This window comes from Coregonus lavaretus, assembly GCF_964263955.1.
Source record: "Coregonus lavaretus genome assembly, contig: HAP1_SCAFFOLD_1881, whole genome shotgun sequence".
NCBI lineage: Eukaryota > Metazoa > Chordata > Actinopteri > Salmoniformes > Salmonidae > Coregonus > Coregonus lavaretus.
Window position 1 is genome coordinate 47,764 of NW_028163671.1, and position 24,609 is coordinate 72,372.

The window sequence follows — 24,609 nt, forward strand, 5'->3', positions numbered from 1 at the left end:
ATGCTCTACCAACTGAGCCTACAATCATTTGTAAAAATAAGAAATGCAATATGTATACTTTGTTAAAGACCAAGTTTATTTGTCAAATACTTAAATAGCAGGGACATAAGAACACCCTCAGCTATAGAAAACATCAAAAATGTGTCAAATGATCAGCAGTACAAATCTGTAAAGCCTTTGTTCTCATTTAGTCATTTATACAAAGAAACATGGGGAGAGATGTAATAACTAAAACGGACAAATACAATCAAAAACTTTTCCCCTGCAAGCAATGGACTCACGCCTCAGATGGAGCCACTGACAAGACTTTGCCAAATCAAAGTACAAATCAAAGTATTTCCACACAATACAAAAAAGCAATATTTACAAATACCATACAACAGTATGTTGTATCCCCATTGGCAACGCCTTTCCCCAAATCCAGTATCCCACCCTGCATAACATTTCCTTCACCAAATCATATATAGCCCAACATGCTGGTATTATTCAGTCAACAATTATGAGATGTAGAAATGGACAAACTCAGTCCCATTTAAAACTGGGGCCATTATTAACCGATTGTACTGTCCTGGAAACAAGTTAAACTTATGACATAACCTGTCCCGTGGGTCGTCTAACACATATGTCCTTGTGCTGGTAAGCAACAGGACCACACTGAGCAGACATGACTCGGCTTCAATCATTTTGAGAAAAGGGCATAAAAAACATCTACATTCAAGGTGTTTGTGTGGTAATGGGATGAGAAGTGCCTCCTACACCCACGCAGGCACATACATCCTTCACAGGTTGCAGTCCGGTTCTGTACCCTTCTCCGCTAAGTGCAAACTAGTTCACTGCCCCTTAAGGATTTAAAAGCATGCGACTGGTGTAAGAAACATTTTGGGAACTCCGTCTAGCCCATTCTCACACCAAGCAAATGTTTTTTCATCCTTGGGGAGTGGAGAAGTACACACATGGAGGAAGGTAGATAATCGAACAGCAGCCACAGTCAAACACAGGATGCAGACAACACACACCAATGCAGTCGCTCTCACACAAACGTAGGGGCTGAACAGATGACTGTTGAACACAGGAAGTATGGGACAGGCTTTCATTAAGTGCAAAGCTTTTTTGGGATAATCAGACTAAAAGAATATCGGGGTAGGGGTCAATTTAATTTGAATTAAATAACTAAATGGATCCATTTCAATCCATCCCTGATTTCAAATGGAACTGACCACAGCCCTCAACATTATTAAAACAAATTCATTAAATCACCTATACATCAAATAGAAGTGTAAAACAGTGGTTCAAGGAAGAAATCAACACCAATATTAAATTGTACAACATAGTCTGTTTAAAACATACTTGGACTTAAATCTCATATCTCCAGTCCGGGCAAAAATAACAACTAAGTGTGTCGATTAACGATAAATTCCTTTGATACCACTAAGAAACATTCATTATTTATACTGTTCCAACAGGCCAGTGGATGAACAAATCTAAACTGGAAAATCAACATGAGAACCAACATGAGTCAAACAGAATTGTCTTGGACTTGCTCCACAAAGACCCTTGAAATTGTCCCCAAAAAAGGTTGGATGCATTTCTATGTAGAATAAATAAATAGACTGTCAGTCACCTTTGAACTTGAACACCTGTCAAAGGCAGGTAAAAGGCATGTTTCTAAATGCATCCAAATCTAACTGAAACTGTGGATGAATACATCTCCTCTAAATTTCCAGCAACAAAAAGAGACATTCATAATGGCTTAATTTTTCCTGAAGATACCACCTCGTTAAGAACCTAATAATAAAAACATACAAATTGAGAGTAGAAAGAAAGTTGAGAGGCGCTGAAGAACCAAAGACTAAAGGAAACATTTCTCAAGAGTGCAATTATTTGGTCCCCTGCAACCCCCACCCCAAAATAATCCCCCAGACAAATAGATAGGTTCTTTGGCTCTAGGAGGCCTGTTCACAACTCCCCACTACCCAACCTTCCTCCTTTGTAACCGTGGCCTCTAGTATCTGACACAGACTTACACTGACAAAGCAGGATGGGGCCAAAATCAACAGTCACCCAAAAATAGCTATTTAGAAACCTATTAGCCACAGAATGTAGAAAGGAAGCCAAATGTCCCAACGCGCTTTAGATTGGACCCACCTGAACCCAGCGTTTTGTGGGCTGGGCAGGGGAGCAGGTCAAGGTGGGGTTGAAGGAATAACAGATGATGGGCATGATGTGGTGGTGTTAGGGTCTTCACCCTCCTTGTACAGAACACCAATGAAGAAACACAGGAGAGAGAAAGCGTGTGAGAAATGGACATGGTGGTGCAGGGGCTCCCTCTGGTGGTGGGTGGTGAGGAGAGCAGGGTCAGCACAGTGTCAGCGCTCCCTGGACTCTTGGCTCAGCTCAGCGCTGCTCAGTCTCTCTTGGGTCACAACGGACCAGTGTTTCAGTCTGAATCAGAGTCCGACGTCGCCACTGAGCTCGAATCACTGCTGCTACTCCCCTCTGACTTGTTCTCCTTATCCTCCGCCTCCTCATCGTCATCATCGTCTTCTTCATTCTGCAAGAGGTGTCGCACAACAACAAGGAAGTTAACCTCATGTCAGTCAAGGGCACCATTATAATTTGCAACAGCAATGATGAATTTCACACAAGTCTGAAAACTGACATTGTCGTCATCATCGTCGTCGTCTTCCTCCTCACTGTCCTCTGCACTGGATGAATCGTTATCTGATGAGGCAGCCTCCTTCTCTTCCTCCTCATCATCATCATCATCCTCATCCTCTGTGTCCTGGGGGAAGATTGATTGTCAGAGATGAATGATGTTTGACTTAGTAGAGCAGAGTGGTAAAAGTAGAGTGGTAATGATAAACAAAACTGAACAGAGCTGTGACTTACCGACTTCTTGGTTACCTTGGCCTTAACTTTGGCTGCAGTGCCTCCTGGTTTTGCTGGGGTTTTTCTTTTCTGAGGAAGACAATAGGAGATTAAGATTAACACTCAGTTTGTTTACATGTTAATTTGCCAGCAACTACAGGGAGAGTTTGTGATAACTCTCACTCTAAGGCATAATAGAATAGCATGGACAACTTACTTGTGAGTTGTACTCCTTGTACGTGTTTCTTTCTTGTGAGGACAAGCTCTGTGAAAGAAGGGACATTTTAGTTAGTCAGGTCATTACAGGCACACAACTGCTAGGATGTTCAATGCACTCAGTGTCTGCTACAAATCAAAGATGGCGTACCGCTAGCCACCGCTCCAGCTCTACTTTGTACAGCTTCTGTTTCTCCTCAGCGATCTTCTTGTAGCGGTCTTTCTCCTTCTGCGGCTGCCTCTGCCAGCGGCCCCCGATCTCCCCCATGCGCTCCTTCATAGGGAGGTGGTTCAGCTCCCCGTTGGACAGCATCTCCTGAGAGAACTTCTGGTAGCCATTCCTGAAAGGTACATTGGTGAACAGATTGAAGTAAGTTTCTCAAAAACAAAAATACAGACAGAAACACTCCATCAGAAATACACTCACGATGGGGGTTTCTTGGGTTCACCGTCAAATTTCATCTTCTTCCCTGAGGCAATGATGGTGGCAGGAGAGCGCATCTCACTCAGTTCCCTCTGTCAGAAAAATAAAGAGTGCACTTAAATCTCTGGGACTCACCTCTGCCTTTTAGACACATGGGTTTCCACTTACCTCATATCGTTTCTGGTCCTCAGCTGCCTTCTTGATCCACATGATCTTCTCCTTCTTCTCCATGGTGTTCCAAGTGGCTTCCATGGCTTTCTGGGCTTTTGGCCGGTCGTTCTGTAAAGCACAGGAGGAATGAGGCAGATAGTCAGGACAAGGGGAGGAGGAGGAGTTGACATGCTTTAAAGGCAGTCCTGATCCAAGGCCTTGTGAAGGCTGTAGTTGGGTCACCAACCTTGAACCTGGCCAGGTAGTCTCCTATGACGCTCTGCTGCCAGATGTCCTGTGCAGTCTTGGGGGTGTCTGGCAGCCGGCTGCGCTCCTCTTGTCCCTTCTTCACAGACTCTGCCTTCAGGACCGTCTCAAGACGCTTGTACTTCTCCTACAGGGGGAAGACAACGTCAGTTATTTAGCCAACAATCACAGGTAGAGGCTGAAACCAGAAATCCCCTTTCATCGACACAAGCCGATGCCATATGATATATATATATATATATATATATATATATATATACAGTGGGGAAAAAAAGTATTTAGTCAGCCACCAATTGTGCAAGTTCTCCCACTTAAAAAGATGAGAGAGGCCTGTAATTTTCATCATAGGTACACGTCAACAATGACAGACAAAATGAGAGAAAAAAAATCCAGAAAATCACATTGTAGGATTTTTAATGAATTTATTTGCAAATTATAGTGGAAAATAAGTATTTGGTCAATAACAAAAGTTTCTCAGTACTTTGTTATATACCCTTTGTTGGCAATGACACAGGTCAAACGTTTTCTGTAAGTCTTCACAAGGTTTTCACACACTGTTGCTGGTATTTTGGCCCATTCCTCCATGCAGATCTCCTCTAGAGCAGTGATGTTTTGGGGCTGTCGCTGGGCAACACGGACTTTCAACTCCCTCCAAAGATTTTCTATGGGGTTGAGATCTGGAGACTCCAGGACCTTGAAATGCTTCTTACGAAGCCACTCCTTCGTTGCCCGGGCGGTGTGTTTGGGATCATTGTCATGCTGAAAGACCCAGCCACGTTTCATTTTCAATGCCCTTGCTGATGGAAGGAGGTTTTCACTCAAAATCTCAAGATACATGGCCCCATTCATTCTTTCCTTTACACGGATCAGTCGTCCTGGTCCCTTTGCAGAAAAACAGCCCCAAAGTATGATGTTTTCACTCCCATGCTTCACAGTAGGTATGGTGTTCTTTGGATGCAACTCAGCATTCTTTGTCCTCCAAACACGACGAGTTGAGTTTTTACCAAAAAGTTATATTTTGGTTTCATCTGACCATATGACATTCTCCCAATCCTCTTCTGGATGCACTCTAGCAAACTTCAGACGGGCCTGGACATGTACTGGCTTAAGCAGGGGGACACGTCTAGCACTGCAGGATTTGAATCCCTGGCGGCGTAGTGTGTTACTGATGGTAGGTTTGTTACTTTGGTCCCAGCTCTCTGCAGGTCATTCACTAGGTCCCCCCGTGTGGTTCTGGGATTTTTGCTCACCGTTCTTGTTATCATTTTGACCCCACGGGGTGAGATCTTGCGTGGAGCCCCAGATCGAGGGAGATTATCAGTGGTCTTGTATGTCTTCCATTTCCTAATAATTGCTCCCACAGTTGATTTCTTCAAACCAAGCTGCTTACCTATTGCAGATTCAGTCTTCCCAGCCTGGTGCAGGTCTACAATTTTGTTTCTGGTGTCCTTTGACAGCTCTTTGGTCTTGGCCATAGTGGAGTTTGGAGTGTGACTGTTTGAGGTTGTGGACAGGTGTCTTTTATACTGATAACAAGTTCAAACAGGTGCCATTAATACAGGTAACGAGTGGAGGACAGAGGAGCCTCTTAAAGAAGAAGTTACAGGTCTGTGAGAGCCAGAAATCTTGCTTGTTTGTAGGTGACCAAATACTTATTTTCCACCATAATTTGCAAATAAATTTATTAAAAATCCTACAATGTGATTTTCTGGATTTTCTTTTCTCAATTTGTCTGTCATAGTTGACGTGTACCTATGATGAAAATTACAGGCCTCTCTCATCTTTTTAAGTGGGAGAACTTGCACAATTGGTGGCTGACTAAATACTTCTTTTCCCCACTGTATATATTGATGCGGTCATGCATTGTACTGCATATACTGCATCATACTGCTCAGAACCCTCCCTCAGCTGCACTATGGTAGTGTGTATTAAACTGAGGTGTGTACCTTCTTCTTATCTGAGAGCTCATTCCACATGCGTGCCAGCAGCCTGGTGAGCTCACTGTCAGACAGGTCTGGTCGCTCCTGCTGCAGCTTGGGCCGTTTCTCTTCAGAGAAGATGAACATGGCCGAGATGGGCCTTTTGGGCTTCTCTGGACTAGGCTGCAATTTAAGCGATGGGAGCTTTTTTCAATTCAATACAACTTTATTGATCCCCTCTGAAATAATGCATACTATGGTCAATATCTATTGTCTGAGATTGATCAAATTACAGTCATCTCCATTTCATACTTCTTTATGATTGTTATTGTGAAATGTGCGGAGCTGATGATGTGAGTGATACTGATGCATTGTGGGGATTACCTTTGCTCTGCTCTTCTTTTTGCTTCCCCCGCTGCCCTTCTTAAAGCCAATCATCTTCTGCTCCCCCAGCACACGCTGCTGCTCCTCCTCTGATATACTCTGCAGACAGACACTGAGTAAATAACATACATACTGCCTCTGCTCTCATTCACTAGATATATAGAAATAGACACACAGACATGTAGAAAAACAAACTTACACAAAGAAACCGGTTCATCTCGACTTCGTATTCTTTCTTTCTCTGAAAAACAGAATTTTGAAAACTTGAGCGTTGAAGACTTGACAGTAGGTCCAAAAAGTCAATGTTGGAGTGAACAGTCCACCTGCTAGTGAAGTACAGACCTGCTCGCAGCGTTTCTGGTAGGCGTCCTTCTCGTTCTGTTTCAGCAGCTTCCACTGCTGGCTGCACATGACCATGCGCTCTGTACTGGGCACGTCCTTCATACTGGACATCAACTCAGCACAGAACATGGAGTAACCATTCCTAAAAAACACACAGAGTACACAACACGGTCACAACTTTCCTCACCATGTCCAGTTAACACAGTGTGATCACCCAGTGGTAAGATTAAAAGTGTGCTGGTGGGGATTAGTACTCACGGAGGTGGTTTGTCCGGCCTGCCATCAGATTTGTCCTTCAGATGTCTCTCAGCCTTGGTGAGGGTGGACTTGACGATGTCCTCGTTGCTCATGTTGAGCTCTGGGTGCGTCTCAATGAAGCCCTTCATCACCTCCTGTGGAAAACAACCAGGGGTCATGGGTTAACAATTAATTAATCCTCTCGAAAATACCAGAGTCAGGCAGTAATTTTGCCATCTTCAGAGACTTGTGCCTCATATTTAACTGTGCTCTCACCTCATATGCTTTGTGCATCTCCAGGGACTTAGCAATCCACTTGAGTCTCTTTTTGTCTGACAGCTGTGTCCACTGCTTCCCAAGACTATCTTTAATGTCTTTGGTGGTCGCCTAGTAACAGACAGATTCAACAACATATACATTGCTTCAGATGGACATAGTTCAACTTTAGCATGTTAGCATTGAGTGTGAACATTGTGTTTTTGTAGGTGCTAACAAACAGTCCTGAAAAGCTTGACTCACGTCTGCATGCGTTTTGAGGAAGGCCTTCTTCTCGTGGCTGTACCATAGCTGCTGAGGCGTCCTGGGTTTCTCTGGTACATTAGAACCTTTCTTTGCCATGCTCTCCACCAGGTCGGGATGGTCCTCCCTATAGTCACACAGAAACACACTGGCTACTGTACATGTACTAATCAAGCAAAATAAAACACATTCAACACAATGGAGAAAATCCTACACCCCCTTCAAAGATGTATATTTACTCCAGTTGCAGATAACCTACATTTGAACCTTACCTGAACTTTGACATGCTGTGCCCAAACGTTTCTTTGTCTTTCTGGAAGTCTTCTAGATATTTTTTCTGTTGTCAAAAAAACAAAACAAGGCACAGACAACCATGAGCAACGTCAGCAAATTACTCCGCTCAAATAAATTATATCTACCAAGGAGGACATATTCTCCCATTCCAAGTGTCACTATATCCCTCCCTCCCTTTAATTGCATCTCTTCCTTTCCTTCCCACTCTGTCACTGCTTCTGACCTTCTTTTTGTCAGGCAGCCCTCTGTATTTCATGGAGAGGATCTTGGTGAGGTCTAGGTTGCTCATCTCAGGGTGCAGCTTGGCATACTTGGCCCTCTTCTCAATGAAGAAGCGGAAATATGGCGTCAGGGGCTTTTTGGGGAAATCTGGATGCTTCTGTTCAGTAAAAAATAAAACCAAAAGAACATTCGAAAGAACAATACTCAATATGAGCAAAACGACACACAAAGACAGTTAGTCATCACGACTGAATTTGCTAAGACAATGTGTTACCTGTGAAAGTATCAACTGATAGTGTCCATCATAAAAATATGATATGCGGCTCACCTTCAGCTTCTTGCCCTTATACGGGTTCTTGATGAAGTCTTGGGCATCGAAAATCAGCTCTGTTAATGTGCGGAATTTACGGATCTGAACCAAAGACACAGAACAACATAAGACGCATTGCAGAGGCAAGATGCAGTATGTACATATTGAACTGACAAGAGTTGGAAATCCACTTTTATTCTCTAATACACAATACCCCAGTCCACAGTATAGCATGATAGAGACATCGCGTACCACTTTGGAGACCTCGTTCCACTTCTGTTTGCACATCTCTCCTGTGAATGAGTTGAAGGCCACCTTCTCCCAGTCCAGATGGGACTCCGACGTCTTGTACTTGGCCAGGTCCTTCTGGGGAAGATTGACTTTCATGGCCTCTAGCAGATTCAAAAGGTCGTCCTGCGTCCACACTATAGCCACGCAAGGACACACATATCAGCTTGCCTGCCCTGCAACCATTATCCTGGCTGAAGTGAACAAAATCATGAATCTCTCTATTTTGCACCATATTCTGAAGGGGATGGAAGGAAGAAGTTCCATGTTGCGACTATATCTCACCTTGATTGACTACTATGATCTCACGTTGATTGACTATGATCTCACCTTGGTCTTTAGTGGACGGGTCCATTTCTCCATTCATCTGTACTTTATTTTACCTAAACATAAACAGATCCTATTAAAACACTATCCCTTTCTTTTAAAAGGCTGGGAATAATATACAAGGTGCGGCCCCTAGCTCAGTTGGTAGAGCATGGCGCTTGCAACACCAGGGTTGTGGCTTCGATTCCCACGGGGGGCCAGTATGAAAATGTATGCACTCACTAACTATAAGTCGCTATGGATAACAACGTCTGCTAAATGACTAAAATGTAAATGTGCGGTGAGTCATTGTTAATCTTACCAACAATTTACTCTCACTACTGTGCCAGCAAAAAAATTATACACAGGAGACATAATATCCAAGTTTCCTATGCACACAAAGCATAAGCCTAATGCATGCAAATGCCTTGTAACAGAAAACTACTTTGGCCAATGATATGCCTTGTGATATTAGGAAATATCTGGAAAAAATAATTATTGCAGGTTACACAAATTTTAAATGGCATTGGTTTGCGCTTAAAGTGAATATAATTCGACTAGTATATTTGTTTGCATATTACAATAAATTGGTGTAAAATATGATTCTGAAAACAAGATTTATTGGACAGAGATTATTCGATTGCTTTTATTCATTACATCAACGTCAAAGATGATTCCAAACAAGCTATTAGGTAAGAAATTCCAGCCTTTTCAAATCCTGGAAATTAAAATCGACCTCGACATGATGGTTATTAATGTTTATTATACCGCCCCTAAACGTTTACGCTACATCGTGAGACAGGCTATAGCTTGTGACGGTTTCACATCTCAAATAACACCACAGAAGCCTACGACTGGTAATGCTCTCTGTATGTCGATTTGGAAAATAGGCTAGCTTATTCTACATTAAAGTAGCTACTCATTTTGCTTTCTGTCGACCATGTCTTCTGTCGGTCGGTAATGGAGGATTTAATCGGAGTGGTGGTGGGGAGGTACCACAGAAGGAGGAAGCGAACGTTTAGAGGCAGCTGTAGGCAACCAGCTGACAATGGACGGGAGATCCGCTTTCGGTCTCCGACGAGGAGAAATGGTGGCAAGGGAGCATTACTACCAAATGAACCACTCGACAAAGCCACACTACCAACATTGAGCTGGAAGAGAAACCTTCCTCCGCCTTGAATCTATCGGCCGACTCTTGTGAGGGGCTAGAGGGAGAAATATTACGCTTTATAATAAATTAAATTGTTGGGCTTCGTCCTCCGAGACCCGTTTCTAGGCTTTAATCGTTTTAGTATAGCAGCGGGCAACCATAATCAAACCGAAAAAGCAGGACATTCTTGCGCGAGGCGTAACGGATTTCGGATATGTGATGGCGACTCTGAAGTCTGCACCCCGCCTGTTTCCCGGTTCTTGGTGAAATAGTACGCACGAGCTTGTGTTGGACTGCCAGTGTGTTTAAGGGGGGATACAACTATCGCTGGTCTAACGATGCGTTTAAAACAGTGGTTGGACATAGGTAGCTAATGTCACAAATCAATGCAATTTATGGGAAATTCAAAAGTAATATCCTGGTATGATAAAATATTTTGGGTGGTCCACAAACTCCAACGACCGCGCTAGCTAGCTGCAACCGCACTACTCTGGTTCAATGCAAGGGTTAGCTAGCTGCTAACTCGCTAGCTAGCTATATTATGTTAGCAGCCATCAGATTAACATTAATTTACAACAATATATGAAATTGTTGGCCAACACGGTGGCCACCTGCGAAAATACTCAAATGACAACTAAATTGCGGGTAACAATCTATACATTTTAAAGTTTAAGAAGGTAACTAGTTAGCTAAATATAAAACATGAAAACCACCAGACCAGTCAACTTTTATGCTAGCTAAAGCTTGGCTAACTTCAGGGGATTCACAATGGAGAAGGATTTACGTTTTATTTTGTATATACATTTAGGGTGCAATCAATATAGCAGGTAATGTTAACTAGCTAAATACATTTTTAATTGGTCGGTAAAAATATTATGTATTTGCCTAACGTTAATAGTTTTGCATTAACCTATAGGAAAAAAATCCAGTTCCAAACGCCTGCGACCCGAACATTGACCTCGTCTCCATGAAAGGGAATCTGTAGAAAATCATTAATCAGACAGACAAATTCACTGTTGTGTTTCTTGAAAATCGACGATTAAAATGAACAAACTCACCCTGAAACGGTTCTGTTCACCCCGACTTTTCTTTCAGCTGTCGTTGAACACGGGGTAAACCAGATTTTGTAGCCGTGTGGCGAGGATGGGTCGTGAAGACTGAGGCACACGAATGAAGAAAAAGGGAAATAAATTATAACAATCTTCGCTAATCGTCAGAACTGAAATACGGATACAGAACTAAAATCTCTCATCATTCACAAGGTTTCAATCCGCGGTTACATTGTATCAAGTTGTCACCACACAGAATGAAACATTTTTACATCCGAGACTGCAAATGGTTCTAGAGCCGCCATGCTACAGGCAAAGCGCGAGTCAGTTAGGATACCGACCGTGACAAGCTCCTATGGCGCACTACATGCTTAGCAAGAAACGGGGTTTAAAGTAAGCCTGGGTGTGCAACTAACCAGACCCACACCAGGATCATAGGCTATAACAGTACCAAAGACTGGTTTTCGCAGGTTGGCATTGATGGTTGTTAAGCGAGATCGAGGGCGAGCCCACACGGTGAGATATTAAACTGAGATCCATGATGGCTAACCAGAGAGGCGGCTGGTTCAGTCAACAACCGCATGGAGATCTCGGCGCGGAAATAGTCAATTCTTAGCAGAAAATAAGATAAATTGGTGAATTAAATGCCAAATTGACGGTGGTCCATAATCAAGGCATATGTTATCAATTTATACCATATTATTTAGACCCTATTGTTCGTATTTCTTACCCGTGGTAAAGGACAACAAATTCGGGTATGGCGACCTCGGAATGGTCTACCCTACAGCAGTCAGTGCTTTGCTAACAATTCAAGATGAGGCGTTCTTTAAAAATTACTCAAGGGAGAAAATAAACCATACTGAGCGTAAATTATTTGCTGGAAAGTCGTTTGTGGAAGTATTTTTTTTATATATATTTTGAGCAGTCGAATTGACGAAGGAGGTGGCTGTGAGCCTTACCTGTCTCAGCGTGAGTCGAGCTCGTTGTGGAGCAAGGGTTGGGTTGAATGTTAGCCAGCACTGCGCCGCTGGTCCAGGGCACAGGCGCTCCAGTCCCCGCAGAGATGGGAACTTCCCCCCGCCTCCATCTCACTTGCTTTCTCCTTCCACTCAACGCGCAGCTCTCTCGATCCGACCATTTCTCTTAGCAAAGACATCCGCATTTTCGATCTCTCCCCCGCTGCCGAACGCATCACCCACAGCCATACTATTTTTCCACATTTAGCTCTCCGACCCGCCGTGGCCAACCGAGGACAATGAGCTGTGCAAATATTTTTAGACTACCGGTACTTTAGTAAAAGTTAATTGTCCCAGACAGCTGCCTATATCTAAGTGGAACTTTAGTCAGCTAATGTTGTTACATCAAAGTAATTTCACTAATTATAGAATAATAACTATAACATTTAATAATAATCTGCAGTGTTTAGGCCTACTGAACATTTGGAGGAAAAAAGTGTCATAAACATATATTCATGCCAGCGCTAACTCTGCTGACAGTTTGCGAAAACGAAACAGATACTAGAATCGTATTCCATGGATAGGCCTATACTTTTAGTGGTGCTGCTATTTGCAAATCTAGCAGGCTATTTGACGGGTTCATTTTCCCACTCGTGTAATTTCTTCCAACTCCACCTTGTCAGTTTGTGGGCGTAACCCAGCCATCCAATCCATACAGCCAGATCCATTGGAAACAAATGACTTTCCAATGAGCGCACTGCCTCGTTAAACCGCGTTGGAGTGGCGCCCTTCTCAGCGCTCCTGTGGACCAGCACTGTCAGCCCTCCTCCCATTGATGAATAAAGTGGTCTTGAATTAAGAAATGAAATGGTATTGAGTCAAATTTAAAATATATTTAATTGGATGGGTGGTGAAAATCAAAACAGCAGTTGTACAGTGATTCAAGCACACATCAACATACAATAAACCAAATATACAGCTGTCCTTTTACACCTCTCCCTGATCAATGATAAAATTGTGTAATAGTCCTATAGTCAGATCTTATTGCTGTGATTCATTTGTAATATTTACACATTTCTCCTCCACATCATTATAATATTGTTACAATTCATTCAGTGATTAATCAATCAATTTCCTATATGTATCCCTCCCACCTTTGCAATCCTGAAAGCATTACATCCTGAGGTAAATATGTATTTGGGTAGAAGAACTGTGAATGAGTGACACCACTGGACACCCAAAAATAGAACTAAGATTATTTTACCTCCATACTCACACTTTCTATCATTAGCTTGCAACTAAACAAAACAGCAAGAACAAAAGGTAATCTACATAATCATTTCATTCAATAAGCAGACAATTCACCACAATGAAGCATAAAACCAAACTGTAACAAAGGAGAACAATTTAACTAGGATATAAAATAGGCTACAGAACAAAGGATAAAATAACAGTCCCATAGAAAAGCATTTTTGTGTGACTTAGAATATTACATTTATCTATTTATCTGCCTAATACTGATGGGACTATATTTTGGGCATTATTTGGGTATTTGAGAGATGAATGTTAATTGTCATATTAATAATGTAGAATATTAGGCTACCTGTCATTAAAAAGGTTTGAATGCTTACCTGAGACCTTCATTTTAGCTTGGCACACAAACATACCCAATTGCAATGACGTTTAAGGACAGTTGGCTAAAAATACATTTTCCTAAAGATATATTTTGATGGCACATACTAATAAATGTGTTAGACATCAGTCACTATTAAAGCATTGTTTGAGTTCACTGGATCCTCTCAGTGAGTTGAGAAGTGAAAGGTCATGTCCATGTGTTCATGGCAACGGAGACTCGTTGTACATATCCTCTCCTGGCTCCTCTTCAAACTTCACCTTGCCGTCAGAGGCATCCAGCTGCAACAGGACACACAGTCTCATTAGAGAAATACACACAGTTTAGTCGAGCCACACTGATTTAGCTGAGGCAGAATTTATTCTAAACCTCCTGAAATGGTTTGAAAGATAACATTTCCAATAGAAATGAAACTGAACCCATTATGTAGAAAATGAATAGCTACACTGTCATTCTATTCATCACAAGATGATCAACAGCTGAATGGGTATTTAGAAAATGTTCTCTGCAGATTCCATCAGGTCAATACTGGTCTCATCTGTATGTGATTTAGCTAACTCTTCTGACCACTCATCAGCATGACAACAATAGTTGTCTAAAGCACATAACATAAGGTCCTGACCTGAGACCAGGCTCCTACCCATAACACATGCATGTGCCTGTGATTGTAGTTAACCACATTACAACATTTGTGTGCCACTTACACATTTCATTTCCTTGTCAGTGAAAAGTGTTCCAGTGATGGCCATGCGCAGAGGGATGGTGAGGATGAGGACGAAGGGCAGAGCCAGGGAGAAGGCACTTATCTTCACCATCCAGAGAGCTCCCAAACACACTATCTGGATCAGAGTGAACAAGTGCATCTTCATGGTAGTTACCTACAGTAAGGAGATGAGAGAAGGAGGGTTAAGACAGGGGCAACACATTGGATATATACTTATATTTACCAGGGGCGCAACTTTCACTGGGGACGGAGGGGACCTCCCACAGCAGCAACATGTCCCCCCCACATTCTGAAATTGCATTTTTGGCCCCCCCAGTTTTATAATTGGAATGTGATACAAAACGAGGCAACAGTGTGCTTTAGGACCATGCAGATGCCTCCGAGCGGTCAGGTAGGCTGTTTGGAGTGTTTATCCGACTGTATAAAAATAAAATACAAAATAATGTCCCCCACACTTCTAAAACAAAAGTTGAGAATGACATTGTGATTGCCACAGTGTGTTATTGTGTAGGAATTGTCTGGTATGTTTCATAAATGAAATAATGATATAAAACGATGAAACAGAGAGGAGGGCGATGGGAGGATGGAGAGAGACAGCATACCCTTTGTGCGTAGGCGTCAGTAGGATAGTATTTCCTGGGTACAATAAGCAGAAGTATTCGGTCCCACATCTGGATCCCACTGAGTGAGGTTATACCCATGTAGAGGAAGATTCCAAACAGAGCAGTCATCGGAATCATCTTCAGGATAGGCTCCAAGAGAATAGACACACCTGGGAATAGCAGGAACAACAATATTTCTCAGACATTTTTAGGAGATCAACAAAGGACTGTGCTGGCCTTTTGTTTAGACATCCAGTGTTCTGTCTGTTCGTCAGTAGTGACTGTGTCAGCTAAATCTCAGTGGCCTATATGGTAGCACTTACCGACCATGGCGGCCACAAGCATGCCGCTGATCCTTTGTTCCAGCACCTTCTCAATCTCAGGCTTAGTTCCCTTGCTCATGACAGTGAGGGCGTTGGCATGGGTGACAGAACGCACGGTGGCGGCACTCAGCCAGGGCACCCCAAACAGGGAGGCGATGCCTCCCATGGTGACCAGGATGAGCAGGTCCAGATGGAAACCAGAGCCCTTCACCATCTTCCTCTCTGGTTTGCTCACAATCAGCCTGGAAAGGTCAGAGGTCAAACAATGAGAGGAGGCTTAGCAGTTGGGGAGGGACTATGGACATGAAGATGATGTTACTAACGTAGTGATCTGGGACTCGAGGAAGATGAGGATGAAGACCAGCAGGGCTGGCACACAACACGCGCCCATCATCCAGGCGGGGAAAGACTTCTTCTCTCCCATGGGGTTGATGAACCAGCCTCTGGCGTTGGGGTTGGACACCTTAAGACCCTTGGGCACCACAAGTTTCTGCCAGGGGACACACAAAATACATATGCTGTATTTAATCTATTACTAGATATCCCTTTTTACATGAAACAGTTTGAGGATATGTTATACACTGAGATCACCTTTTAGTCAAGGCAACACAAACCTATAAATCACGAACCTGAGTGTAGGCATCCTCAATGGTGATATCCACAGCGATCATGAAGAAAATGGCGATGGGAACACCGAAATCTCCAATCATCCGACGAATCTGGTGATAGGGAAAGCATATAAAGTGAAGGCTATCACACACAGAAAACAGAGGGGGCTCTCCAGCCCTAAAATACCCTATCCTGATTCATCTCTCCTCAATACTGTTCAGCAGCAACATACTGAATAAGCACCAGGTTGTTAAAAGTTTGCTTTGTTCACAGACATACAGTAGTCATCACTGTTGAAAAAAGCTGTAGCTCTTACCGGTCCAGGGAGGAAGTGGCCATTTTTGAACTGACGGAGGAAGTATGCGATGAAGAAACACCCGAACATAAGACACATGGAAAGCAGGGCGGTGTTGGGATAGGCCCTCTCAAGTATGACCTCGTGCACTGTCTTGTTGCCATCATCATGTAACTCTATGTGCTCCTTGACCACCGGGTGGAAAGGGTTTTCCAGGGAGTCGTTCAAGTGCTCGTAGTTCAGAATCAGAGGGTGAGCTTTGAAGATCTGAATAACAAGAGAAGAAAAGTAGGTATGTAGATGAGTTAGCAGTGGAGGACAGGAGGGGTGTGAAGGAAAGGAGAAAGACAGGTTTTATTTTTGTATTTACAGTTTGGTATTTTGGTATTTTATTAGGATCCCCATTAGCTGTTGCAAAAGCAGCAGCTACTCTTCCTGGGGTCCACACAAAACATGAAACATTACATAATACAGAACATTAAAAGACAAGAACAGCTCAAGGACAGAACTACATAAAACATTTTTTAAAGGCACACGTAACCTACATATCAATACGTACACACAAACTATCTAGTTCAAATAGGGGAGAGGCGTTGTGCCGTGAGGTGTTGCTTTATCTGTTTTTTGAAACCAGGTTTGCTGTTTATTTGAGCAATATGAGATGGAATGGAGTTCCATGCAATAATGACTCTATATAATACTGTACGCTTTCTTGAATTTGTTCTGGATTTGGGGACTGTGAAAAGACCCCTGGTGGCATGTCTGGTGGGGTAAGTGTGTGTGTCAGAGCTGTGTGTAAATTGACTATGCAAACAATTTGGGATTTTCAACACATTAATGTTTCTTATAAAAAGAAGAAGTGATGCAGTCAGTTTAGGTATTAAAAAAAGTACCTTGGATGGTGGATGGATGTAAATGTTGGTATGGATGTGAGGAGATGAGGTGGAGTGATGTGTGGTACCTTGATGAGCTTGCTGAAGGTCTCGTAGATGAAGATGAGGGAGATGAGGATTGAGAAGATCTCCTGGGTGAAGCGGGAGATGAATTTGACCAGGAAGCTGCCCTCCACGGCCACAATGACCACCACGATGATCACCAGCCACAAGCCTACCCAGATACGGCCCACAATGTACTCAATCTCCTGGGACTTGCAAAACTAGACAATGGGATTGATAAAAATAAGTTGCTTATGTTAACGATGTACTTGCATTGTAACATTGAAATTCACAGTTATCATAATAGCCGATGTAAATCATGTCTAAAATGACTGACATCCTGATGACATAAAGCAGTGATGTCTCAGCATACTGTCATCAGGGGTCAGAGCTAGGGCTCATTGAGCTGTGATGTGAAAGTTCTATGGTACATACCGCAAAAAAGGCCTCCTCAAACACCAGCAGTGGTCCAGAGAAGCCGATGACCAGTGTAGGCTGGGCTGCCAAGAAGGCGAAGATGATGCCCTGGACGCAGGTGGAGATCATCAGCTCAGACACACCCATCATGTGCTCCGTCTTATCGGCTGGAGGCAGAGGTCAGGGGGATGAAGGTCATGATTTTAACCACTATTATGTAGGCCTGCACACAAATCCTACATAGAGTCAGTCAGTGCTCCTGTCCTCTATGATACTAGGTGGGTCCCTCCTTCATACATGAACTCACCCAGCAGGCCTCCGAAGGTGATGGCAGGGGACAGGGCAGCGAAGTAGATGAAGATGACAGCAGCCAGGACCTGGGGGTCGAGGGCGTCTGTGAAGTCACTGATGTAATGGCGGTACCGCCGCTTAATGTCCTTTATCATCCCGCCGAAGGGGATGCCTGTCCGGGCCAGCGGGTCTTCTCTGGGCTCCTCATCGGCCTCATCAGCTGGACAAAACAAAACAAAAAATGACTCAAAATGAGCACAGACAGAGCAAGTGTTTTGGATGGGTTTAAACTAGAATCTCCAGAATCTCTGCATTTTCAAAACATCAATCCATTTTATTTGGAAAATCATATTAGAAGGAAATGTAGGCCAAACGTAAACAATCCCTAATTTGGAAATTGAATTAACAAGATATATGTAGATTTAGATTAGTTGTAACTACAGGGTTAGTCTGTGTGACTGACCTTTGGCCCCGCCACCAAACATGATTCGGGTGTCAGAGGGGCGGAGTCTGTCCTTCAGCATCTTCTTCTGGAAGTTGATGATTGGCTGGAGCATGCCCTCGTCCTGGATCTCAGTGGGCGGGATGACGATGCTGCATTCCATGAAATCAGCAATGGCATTGGTCAACTCCTTGTTAGTCTGGGCTAGGTAAGCCTCCAGACTAAAGACCTGTAGGACCGGAGACGTGGGGAGAGCAGGGTTAGCTATTGTAAAACACTGAAAAGATTAATCTAGATACTATGAAGCATCGCCTCATTCTTCCCTCTCCTATCTTCCCATTCCTTCCCTCACCCCTTGCGCTCCCTGGCCTTAATAAGTCTCATTCCTCTTTCCACTCCTATTTTCTCACCCAGTCAGCCATAAGGGCAGCCATGGCACGGCCACTCTCATGGTAGTCCACTCCTCCCTGGCTAGGGCCCACCAGCACAAAGACGAAGCGCACCGGCACAGGGGCCTCCAGGGCCCCCTCTATCACCACAGAGTCCCCCAGCCTGACGAAGGCCACGGCAGGCTTCTCCAGGGAGTCCATCACCCCTGGAACACACATAGAGCTTAGATTATGAGGTCCCCTGTAGCTCAGTTGGTAGAGCATGGCGCTTGCAACGCCAGGGTTGTGGGTTCGTTTCCCATGGGGGGCCAGTATGAAAAATGTATGCACTAACTGTAAGTCGCTCTGGATAAGAGCGTCTGCTAAATGACGTAAATGTAAATTACAGTCTCCATACTCTTTAGAATAAATGGTTGAATAGGCAAATCAGACAGAGTTTCCAGTTGGTGGTGAGTTGTATTTCACTTTTCACACACAGCCTACCTGAGAGGACAATGGAGGCTTCCACACTATCAGTTGTATCTCTCTGAAAAGCGAAGGGTGGAAGGTCATTTAGTGAGATATTGGGAGAGAGAGAAAGATAGATTTATCAAAGAAAGAGGGTGAGAGGTTGAATGAAGTCATGAAGTGCTGGAGTGATATTGAGATTTAGCGGTGGGATATAGCTCCCAAGCCTAGTGTTACCTGCTTGGTGACAGAGAAGGTCTGCATCTCGATGTCTCCTCCCACGGGTTGAGCCCCAGCTCCCTCAGACTGACTGCGTCTCTGCAGTAGAGCCCTCAGCAGGCCATCTCTATCAGTGGCACGGATCTCACCCTTGTTCTGCAATTCATCCACCACCTTCTCAGCCACAGCAGACAGACTGCTGGCCTGCAGGTCCAGAATGACCGCACCTGAACACACACAGACATAGTTTTGGGATAGGTCAAACATGGCCTGTTGCTGCCTGCCACCTAGTGTTGGAAATACAGATTAATATGGTGGCTTTGAGAAAAGATTCATTTGATAATAACCTCATGAAATTATCCAGATTATGTCCAGAAATTATTACAGATTGAGTGATAAACACAGTGAATTTGTCCCAGATAGTCACCTGTGCTCATGATCTTGCGAAGCTGGATCAGACTCTTGAAGGTAAGGTAGGAGACGTGGGAGGGGCCCCACTTGCCCGTTGCTGGGTTCAAATTCTCCTCATAGCCCACCCAGCGGCCTGTCTCCTGCCAGCTGCTGCCCATGAGCTCGTTCAGCTCCACATAGGCCTGAGACACACACACACAATGTCATGATCAGGTTCAAAATGCCAACTGCCTTTTCAATATACCAGGTATCCATTTATTTGAAGCTTTACCCCAAATGGAGCTTACCTGAGCATCCCCTCTGGTGTTGGCGTTGGTGTTCAGGTTCAGATAGACTGAAATACAGAGAGAGAGTGTTCAGTACTAGCACTCCATTGGTGTACTTGTGTAGGAGAGACATACAGAGGGTGTAGAGAGAATGTGTTGATGGGCGTTTAGTGCTCACCCTCTGGGTCGGTGTGAATGACGATGCTCTGGATTGCCTGGTCGCTGTCCTCTTCCTGCCTGCTCTGCTCCAGGTCATAGTTGCCACTGTGGCCCGGTGGGGTCCTGGGGAGGGAGGGGGAGGGGGGATAACCAGGTTAGTGAGGGGGGCACAGGACGCAGGGGTGCTGCTCCTCAACACCTGTCCATGTCTCACCAGATCTTACAGACAACAGGCCAGGTTGTGCTCCTTTCTTTTATGAAGTGGCGGAAGTCAGCCCCCTTGACAGAGAGAAGGATTTGCAATTTTTTGAAAAATATATTTTTTTAAACGTTCATCCATGCACCTGCAGCTCCTGATGTTTTGTGTTCTGGCCAAAAGGGGCAGCAAAAGCCTGTAGTTTATATTCTGTGGCGTCAGAACCATTCGCTGGTTGTGTTACCAGAGATTGGTGACTTCAGTGAGAGACTTGGGCAAGCTCTGCATTATCGGTCCTGCCTTCTCAGATAAGGACGTCATGCTGGCTTAGGCCAGTGGGGGGTGGTGTTGTATAATAACTTACAGTAGGCCTACTTCTGATCACTCACAATGACAATCTTTAGACAACCAGTTGATGTATATGTTGACAATATTATGTTTTAGACACTTTCACCCATTCATTGAATTCCTTATAATATGGTTCAGGTTGGACTTCTTGTATGAGGAAATGCTAATTAGACAAACAAATACAACTTTTAAGAGGGGGAAGCACTCACGGTCTGATCGGAGATGGGAAGGCAGAGTCACTCTCCTCCTCATAGGACATGATATCCTGGATGGAATCAGAGAGAGAGAGAGAGAGAGAGAGAGGGGGGGGGGGGGTCAAAGTAAAATATGTAAATAAAATGTAACAAATACTTTGAATTGACAATTCATATTTCCCCATCCCATCTACTGCATTATTGCAATAAAAATTTGTTTTGTCCACCTCTCCAAAAGACAGATCGTTCTCCATTGTAGTGTGTCAGTGCTTGCTTCGTCTGTCCTTCAACTTTCAGCAACGTTTGTGCATACCCTGTAATGTGAATGCACATTGACATAAATGAACAAACACAAACACACTAGAATTAGACACATGAAATACAGACATGCATTTAACCTTTATTTGACCATTGAGATGAACAATCTCTTACAAGAGAGACCTGGCCAAAAAAGCAAAACACTACAGTTTAAAAACATACATTTACACATTGAGTAGCAAGATGGTTTTGGGAAGTGTGGTGCAATGAAGGGTCAAAACATTGACAGGCCCTCACTTCATTTTCCATCATAGTGTTTACCCTAGCTTTAAACACATGTAAAGGGAGGAGCTCCTGTAATTTCCAGGACTTCTTGAAGCTCATTCCAAATGGAAGGGGCAGAGAACTGGAACCTTTTCCCCCTAGCTCTGTACGGGCCTTCGGCACAGTCAACCATCCACAGTCATGTGAGCGCAGGTAATAGTTGTCATTTGTCTGTGGACAATGTAGGTACACAGGTGAAAAGGAGCTGTCTCAGTATGGCCTTGTAAATAAAAACGTACCAATGATTTAGTCTCCGAAGAGCTAAGGAATGCCAGCCCACTCTCATATAGAGGGGGGATATTAGGGGACTCCCTCTAATGTCACAATCAATGGTTCAACAGTGACATCGAATAAGACCTTGCTCTAGTCTAGACCTCTCAGCTCTATTTTGACCCTTTTAGGGGTTGGGGGAGGGGCTTATGGCCCTGGCCCTGAAAAATAATTCTGGGAATACTTGAGACTCAACTACTCCTGCATCAGTTCTATAACTGGGGCTGGGCCAATCTGGGGTAAACTCTAACTGGGGTAATCTGGAGTAAACTTTAATTGGGGTAATCTGGGGTAAACTCTATCTGGGGTAATCTGGAGTAAACTCTAAATGGACTGTTTTTGTCATGTTTTCATGGGCTCCTCATACACACAGTGAAGCCAAATTGGTCACAATGTGTGACAAGCCCAGCCAACAGAGCATATGAACCTCTACACAAGTAAGCCTTATAAGCACACTTATGACACATTTTGAGGCCCATTTAATCAAGATACCGCCAGCTCGTGTCACAGCCGCTATGAGTCGTGCTCCTAACCATGAGTCAGCCGTTGAGACAGTGTGGCCCTTGCAGTGGTTTGAGTGGGAGACTCACAGAGTCTTATCTCTGGGTTACGCCCTCCTCAGGCCAGACAGACACCCTAGTGCTCTAGTCATCCATTACAGTCATTTACAATATTACAACTCATACTGTAACAACTATTTTGTACAGTAACACGTCATTTAACAGATCTACTCTACTCCAAATACAGTAAAGAAAAAAAGAGGCTGGTGGTAACTCGTGGTACAATGACAGACATTAAAAAGCTTGAAGTGTACAGTAAGAACTAGAATATTTTAATGTGTATTAACTTAAAATTGTGTCTTCATATATCTGGTTACACAATGAATATGTAGTGCTCCAAATACACATAAAATAATGTTGATTAGAAATACTATGCAACTGTATATAACATTGGAACAACAGAGGCTGCTGGACAGATAAGAAGACACTGTTCACTACCACCATAATCTCTCAAACCTTGTGACCCTGAGCTTTTTTAACCTCCGTCGACCACTAAATTGAGGTGAGCGGGAAAACTAAAAAAAGTCAACATTCTTCACATATACCATCACTAATTAAACTGATGAAGAGAAGCGTGATGTTAGTTGTTGTTTGAAACATCACGGGCCACAACCAAACACTACAGACCTTCAATTGTACTATACAACTCACACATAATGCTCGTTAGATTTGACAGTATTTTTTGTACCAATTACAAACTAGAAAAAAACCACCTGGGTCATTGTACGGTTAGTTAGCAACAGACTAATTGCGAGACTTGGGTTGTAGAAAGACAAACTCCAAAAAAAGGGATTATCCTATTTGTAACTTGCAGCTATGTCATTCAAAAAATTAATTCTCACTGACAGGCTTGTATGATACACTTTTAGTATAAACCTCAGCTACATCTGAGTTAATGGAAAGTTAGATAAAGTTGTCTGTAGCATAATCCATTCAAATCCCTACCTTTTCTCACCTGTACCCCACTCAACACCACTGACCCCCAAGCCCCCTCAATGACAGACCCCAGTAATGGACCCCTGGCCTGGGAGGTCACACCCTTACCTGCACCAAGGTGATCCAGCCTGGTCTGTGGCAGTAGAAATAGGTTGATCGCCACGAAGCGAACGTAAACGTACCCAATGATAGAGTGACCTGGGGCTGATGGAGAGACACAGAGAGAGAAAGAGAGAAAATGGAGGGAACACCCATTTGAAAGTATGTTGGCCCAAGAAACGCTGTACTACGTTCAGCACCAAAGGGGATAGAGAGATAAGGCCTGTGTGACAGACAAACAGCCCTATCGATGTGGCCCACCTTGGGCCAGGGATATCCCAACCCTCCTCTCTCCCCTCCGCCCTCTCTGTTTGGAATGGGGCCAAGTCAGGACATAGGGTGCCAGAGAGACCAAACCTGTATGGGCCAACAGGGCCAGCTTCACCCTGCATGGAGGGGAAAGGGGGTATAAAGGGGGGCACTCTATCAGGACGTGAGCATCTTGACTTCTGACGTCATCTTGTTTACATACTAGGGATTCCCTTCTATGAAGGGAGGGATTCCCCCTCATGATGACCTTGAGAGGGTTTTATTATTAAATTAAACTTATTTCCATTAAGCGCTGCCAAATATATAAGCAGGCCTCGGTCACACTTTATTTGGATAGTAGCATCAGTAGATGCTCTACAGATGGTCATACTATCAACAATATGTTAATAAGCAACTCCTTGCTAAGGTTACGGTTAGGGTTAGGTTTAGAATAAGGGTTAGAGTAAGGTTTAAGGTTAGGGCTAGGGTTAGGGTTAGAGTTAAGTTTAGGGTTAGGATAAGGGTTAAGGTTAGGATTAGAGCTAGGGTTAGTAGATACTTAGTTGAAATGTTACTGATAATCTGTAGATAGTCTGTAGAGCATCTACAAATGGACTATCCAAATAAAGTGTTACCCAGGCCCCCACTGAACATTACATACTGTAACTCCCCCATCCCCCTGTGGCTTAAAGTTCAGTCCATCAGATCAACATTGATCCATTTAGGGCCTTAATTGGGTCTTGGTTCTCAAACACTAGAAACTCATGACAGCAACATACGTAGAAACAAGTAAATATATCTTATGTATCCAAATATAGAGAGTACCTGATGGTGGTGGTCTGTGGGTGACCTATTCCATACCTCTGTGAGACAGGAGAGTGACATTCCTCCTGGCTTTTAATGAGATGAACAGAGATTGAAATATTTAACTATATTTCCATTTGCTCTGATTCTACAAAACACACAACATACTGTATCTTTATTTTTATCTGATAACCTGTATGAACGATCTCTCCAGCTTCGCTTAAGGAACTTCTCTATTTCGTGCACCTCCTGTAAGGGAAATAACAAAATGTTTATACCGGTCCTTGTAATTGAAAAAACGTATAGTC

The 24,609-nt window shown here is 43.6% G+C and overlaps 2 protein-coding genes across 6 annotated transcripts; both read right to left on the bottom strand.

Moving 5' to 3' along the window:
• Nucleotides 1-55: 55 nt before the first annotated feature.
• LOC311117891 (nucleolar transcription factor 1-like) lies at nucleotides 56-11,041 on the bottom strand. Of its 2 annotated transcripts, none has more exons than XM_084192792.1 (21): nucleotides 10,955-11,041; nucleotides 8,771-8,823; nucleotides 8,405-8,577; nucleotides 8,171-8,254; nucleotides 7,844-7,999; nucleotides 7,599-7,663; nucleotides 7,327-7,453; nucleotides 7,084-7,194; nucleotides 6,829-6,962; nucleotides 6,571-6,712; nucleotides 6,428-6,469; nucleotides 6,229-6,327; nucleotides 5,872-6,027; nucleotides 3,906-4,052; nucleotides 3,677-3,787; nucleotides 3,512-3,600; nucleotides 3,236-3,425; nucleotides 3,086-3,133; nucleotides 2,890-2,958; nucleotides 2,660-2,782; nucleotides 56-2,551 (listed from the first exon to the last, which is right to left on the bottom strand). In XM_084192792.1, exons 2-21 carry the CDS (start codon nucleotides 8,805-8,807, stop codon nucleotides 2,438-2,440), a joined length of 2,217 nt encoding a protein of 738 aa, XP_084048918.1. In that variant the 5' UTR covers nucleotides 8,808-8,823; nucleotides 10,955-11,041; the 3' UTR covers nucleotides 56-2,437. The 2 variants fall into 2 exon arrangements, with proteins under 2 accessions (XP_084048918.1, XP_084048917.1); XM_084192791.1 differs by having other exon boundaries at nucleotides 8,726-8,823.
• Nucleotides 11,042-12,779: 1,738 nt separating this feature from the next.
• On the bottom strand, nucleotides 12,780-23,401 carry LOC311117894 (band 3 anion exchange protein-like). Of its 4 annotated transcripts, none has more exons than XM_084192795.1 (21): nucleotides 23,258-23,400; nucleotides 21,381-21,554; nucleotides 21,029-21,115; nucleotides 20,817-20,872; nucleotides 20,083-20,186; nucleotides 19,926-19,972; nucleotides 19,655-19,820; nucleotides 19,246-19,454; nucleotides 19,045-19,087; nucleotides 18,583-18,767; nucleotides 18,194-18,401; nucleotides 17,747-17,950; nucleotides 17,458-17,606; nucleotides 17,049-17,243; nucleotides 16,109-16,354; nucleotides 15,813-15,902; nucleotides 15,507-15,673; nucleotides 15,184-15,425; nucleotides 14,861-15,030; nucleotides 14,239-14,412; nucleotides 12,780-13,815 (listed from the first exon to the last, which is right to left on the bottom strand). In XM_084192795.1, the coding sequence occupies exons 3-21, from the start codon at nucleotides 21,053-21,055 to the stop codon at nucleotides 13,738-13,740; spliced, it is 2,760 nt and encodes a 919-aa protein (XP_084048921.1). In that variant the 5' UTR covers nucleotides 21,056-21,115; nucleotides 21,381-21,554; nucleotides 23,258-23,400; the 3' UTR covers nucleotides 12,780-13,737. The 4 variants fall into 4 exon arrangements, with proteins under 4 accessions (XP_084048921.1, XP_084048920.1, XP_084048919.1 ...); XM_084192794.1 differs by having other exon boundaries at nucleotides 21,357-21,554; XM_084192793.1 differs by lacking the exon at nucleotides 21,381-21,554.
• Between the last annotated feature and the right edge of the window lie 1,208 nt (nucleotides 23,402-24,609).